At 39.9% G+C, this 4,225-nt stretch overlaps 1 protein-coding gene across 1 annotated transcript; it reads right to left on the bottom strand.

Annotated features, from left to right (window-relative positions):
• Positions 1-2,808: 2,808 nt before the first annotated feature.
• On the bottom strand, positions 2,809-3,762 carry LOC146378831 (general transcription factor II-I repeat domain-containing protein 2A-like). Its single transcript, XM_084941632.1, has one exon. It carries the CDS (start codon positions 3,760-3,762, stop codon positions 2,809-2,811), a length of 954 nt encoding a protein of 317 aa, XP_084797758.1.
• Between the last annotated feature and the right edge of the window lie 463 nt (positions 3,763-4,225).

Below are 4,225 nucleotides of genomic sequence, written 5' to 3'. Positions count from 1 at the left end.
ATTTATCTATTTGCCCATCAGTAACTTTGCTAATAATATTGGTTGAAGTTAAGAGAAGTAATCACCCAACCCCAACACCCTCTTTCAGCGTCAATCAAATGCATAAAAAAAAAGGCAATGGCCTATGTTCAGAAAAAAACAAGCATTTTATTTAACTACAAAAAACCACAATGATCTTAAAGTTAAAAAGCAAAATGTCTCTTCCAGCGAATATTAAAAAAAAAACCTCTCATGTAATGTTAAGTCTTTTGTGCGATTTGGCGCATCTCACATAAATAAATAAATGAATAATCCAAAAAGTAGCTATATTAATACTTAAAAAAAATAACAAAAGACAGTAAAATATTCCCTGCAAACCAAAGTTACAAATTCTAAATGCGCAAATCACTCTATGATTACATTGCTCCGCCTATCAAAACGTCACCTGCACAAATATATAGCCTATCGTCAGTTACTGGAATTACGAATGTCAGTTGGAAAAACTTTACCTAACCCCTAGCCCTTAGTTCATATATTATGAAAGTTCATATGGATTGAAATCAACTCCCCACACCTAACATCTGCACCTTCCGTAAAATTTTCGTCTGGGCTCTTAGCTTTCAGCTGCTCACTTTTCTATTTTTTTTTTTTTTTTTTAAAACACAGTAAATTTTACTGAGAAACGTTTAAATAAGGTTTTTAAAGCTGTGGGGTTATTTTTTAAGTAAGATGAGCTGAGAAGGAGCAGCATGCACGCAGAGGACCGGTGATATGAAAGCTAGGCTAACAATGGCTAGCTAGCGAGTTCATAAACCTGATGCTAAACTGAGAGAAGGCACAAAAACAGTTTGAATAAGAGTAAACATTTGCTCACCAATTCAGTGTAATACCTAAAAGAATCACAGAAATGTCAACAATAATCTCTTGAGCTGAAGCTTCGCCAGCTGCACCCGTTTGCTCAACATATTCCGAAAAAAACATGCATGCCATGAACAGCCACTGCACTACCTGCTGCCTAGTGATGTGCGGATCGATACTGAAATATCGATTATTCCGATACCAATCATTTATGTTCTAGAATCGATTCTCACATTAAAATATCGATATTTTAGTAATTTGTAGTTTATCATTAACAGGAACACAGTGGAAATAAACTATATTATTTGCATTGTCTACATTGGAAGGAACTACTTCCTTATACGCCTTTCATAGTCATGTGCGAAATACGGCTGTATAAATGTGTCGCAGCCCCTGGCGTGTGCACTCACAACAATGGCTGAGCGTAATTGGAGTTGTGTGCGGACGTATTTTACATCCACAAACAGCCGAGACGTGGTTTGCGATACATGTGGCAAGAAGGTGTTGTGGCAAAACCACTAACCTTGTCAAACACCTCAGAGTAAATCATATCACAGAATATGACGAGCGTATGTTGAGGCGAACTGAAGAGGAGGAGAGGGACAGGGACAGGTGCTGCTAGGGCGAGACAAACGTCTCTCACGGAGTCCTTTAGTGCTGCAGGCAGGCAAGGTGTTCAAATAGTGCACAACTTCAGTTTTTTTATTTCTATATGATGAACTCTGCATTATTAAGTGATAAGAACAAGTAATCTCATGTCCTGTAATCATTATGACGCTATAATTTGAGATACAATAAAAGATACAATAAATAAAATAAGTTTTTGTACAAAGTATTGTTATCAGATCAGTATCGTCGATACTACCCTGAATTTTACTTGGTATCGGATCGCACATCACTACTGCTGCCACTCCTCCATTGTCCACAGCAGCTGCAGCTGCTATTCCAACTAAGGTGAAACCAACAGCCCCCAGGACAATAGGAGCAGAGATCACTGCTGTACCTGAGACCAGGAAGAAACACTTGGTTACTGATCATCAGGATGCTTCTCAATGAATACATGTCTTGATATGTATGACTTTACCTATGAGTTTTAGAGATAAAAATAAATAAATAAGCAAATAGGTTTGTTACCTGCCCGGCTGTGATGGCTAAGGCTGTCACTGAAACACAAGAAAGAAAACAAAAGATCTTACCACAGCTCAGTCTGGAAATATTAAGACATAGGGCTGGGCGATATGACCCAAAATTCATTTCTCGATATTTTTTTAGCTGGATGGCGATATACGATATATATCTCGATATTTTTTTTAAAGCCACAAGTTAAGAACAAAAAGAGAGTTCTTAGTCAAAGCTGTGTCCCAGATGTCACACAGGCACTTTTATTTCCATACAGCGTAGCTCAGGGGTCTGCAACCTTTATCATCAAAGGAGCCATTTTGCCCCTCTTCTGCAAAAAAAAAAATCGTAGGGAGCCGCAAAAAATAACGTAATAATTTAACTTTTCATCTTTTTTTTTTATTTTACCTGTTACAACCACTGAATAAAACAAACAGAAGTGCAATGTGCATTTGTAGGCCTGCTTTGAAATAAATTAAACTGTTAACTGTAGGCCTGTTAACTGTAGGCGTATATTTTTGTAAAAGTAAAATAAAACTAGCCCACTTTAATATAAATAAAACATTTAGCTGCAACTTAACAGCTTTTAAAATAAAAAGAAAATTGGGAGAGTCTTTGACAAGTCCATGTCAGTGTTCACTCGTCCTCTTCGGGTTTTTTGCTCAGCCAGCAATCAACTGAAGCACCTGAACATACAAAAAATCTACATCAGCTCGGAGTCTAAAATATTTTTTTTCTGAAAAATAATAGCTTGTAAAATACTATTGTCCTTACCATTTTAATGTGACTTCTGTGTCTGAAGTTCGCTGGAGATCTTCCCTATGTCGGGGCTGTAAGATGTGACTTTGATCTTCATACAGGACTGTATAGGCTCTCATCTTTGAGGCGGGAGCGGTGTTTGGACTTTATAAAATTGATGCTTGAGAAAACTTGCTCACATAAGTATGTTGAGCCAAAGATGGGCAAGACTCCAAATGCATACTTTTTCATGTTAATATATGTGTCAGGAATGGCACCCCATGTTTCAAAAACAAGTTTGTCGGGGTGGGGGAGTTTTTCCATATCATTCCATATGTGCTCTTTAGCGAGCGTAGCCTTCTGACGGGCGACTTCTTCAAGATCCGCCGTCAGTGTTTTGAACTTATTTACCCACAAATCTTTATCCGCTATGTCGGCCAGTTCAATTTCTAGATCAGACTTACATACTCCGGTGAATGCAACTGTGTTCAGGAGAGATGGGTCGATGTCCAGCGGTGTGACAGGGAAAGAGAGAGTATGTTTCTCCTTTCTGAAATCACTGAATCTTTCTCCAAATGCAGCTTGCATTGCAATGATGGCACGGTGGAAATATTCATAATTTATTTCATTGTTCGCTTCTTTGAACTCTCTTAGGGAGGGGAAGTGAGAGAGCGTACGTTTTTGTGCATCTCTTGCGAACACTGTCATCTTGCGCTCAAATGCCAAAACATTCTCCAGCATCTGCAGGGCCGTGCTTCCCTTTCCTTGTAGATTTGTATTCAGCGTGTTCAAGTGACTTGTCATATCCACCATGAAGTAAAATTTACCCAACCAATCAAGGTCTTCCAGTTCAGGATAGCGGAGGCCTTTGCTTTCCAAGAACGTTTTCACATGCTCCAGACAGGTAGCGAAGCGTTTCAGCACCTCTCCCCTGGACAGCCACCGGACTTTGTTGTGCAGCAGGAGATCTGAATATGCGTTGTCGACTTCTTCTAACAATGAACAAAACGGTCGGTGGCTTAACCCGTTCGCAGTTATTTTGTTCACTATCTTGATAACGAGGTTCATCACTTCGACACATTCGGGGGGAATGTTTGTGCGCACAGTGCTTCTTGGTGGAGGATGCAGTGAAACGCCATCAGCTCTCGATCCAGTGACTTTTGAAGCAAATTCACAAAGCCCTTCTGTGCTCCTCTCATACTGGGTGCCCCATCAGTAGACACTGACACCAGGTGAGTGGTGTTTATTCCTTTCGCTTCTAGACAACTCACAACAGCCTCACAAATGTCCTGCCCTCGTGTTTGGCCCTTTAGCGGTATGAGTTCAATCAGTTCTGCCTGAGGCCCATCACAGTTGACATATCTGCATAACAGTGCTGTCTGCTCAACATCGTTTACATCACTTGACTCATCACAGGCAATTGAAAATGCTTGAGCTGAATTGATGTCATTAATTTGCTTACGGCTGATGTTTTCCGCCATTTTAATGGTCCTGTCTCTGACGGTCTTTGCGGAGAGAGGCATTTCTCTAA

This window comes from Perissodus microlepis, chromosome 10 (assembly GCF_051167445.1).
Source record: "Perissodus microlepis isolate ML-2025 ecotype Zambia chromosome 10, ASM5116744v1, whole genome shotgun sequence".
In the NCBI taxonomy this organism is placed as follows: domain Eukaryota; kingdom Metazoa; phylum Chordata; class Actinopteri; order Cichliformes; family Cichlidae; genus Perissodus; species Perissodus microlepis.
The sequence above is the reverse complement of the archived record's forward strand: the minus strand, read 5'-3'. Positions and strand labels throughout refer to the sequence as shown.

Excerpts from the sequence above, each read along its gene's own strand:
- LOC146378831 (XM_084941632.1), bottom strand. The coding sequence starts at position 3,762 with ATGAACCTCGTTATCAAGATAGTGAACAAAATAACTGCGAACGGGTTA.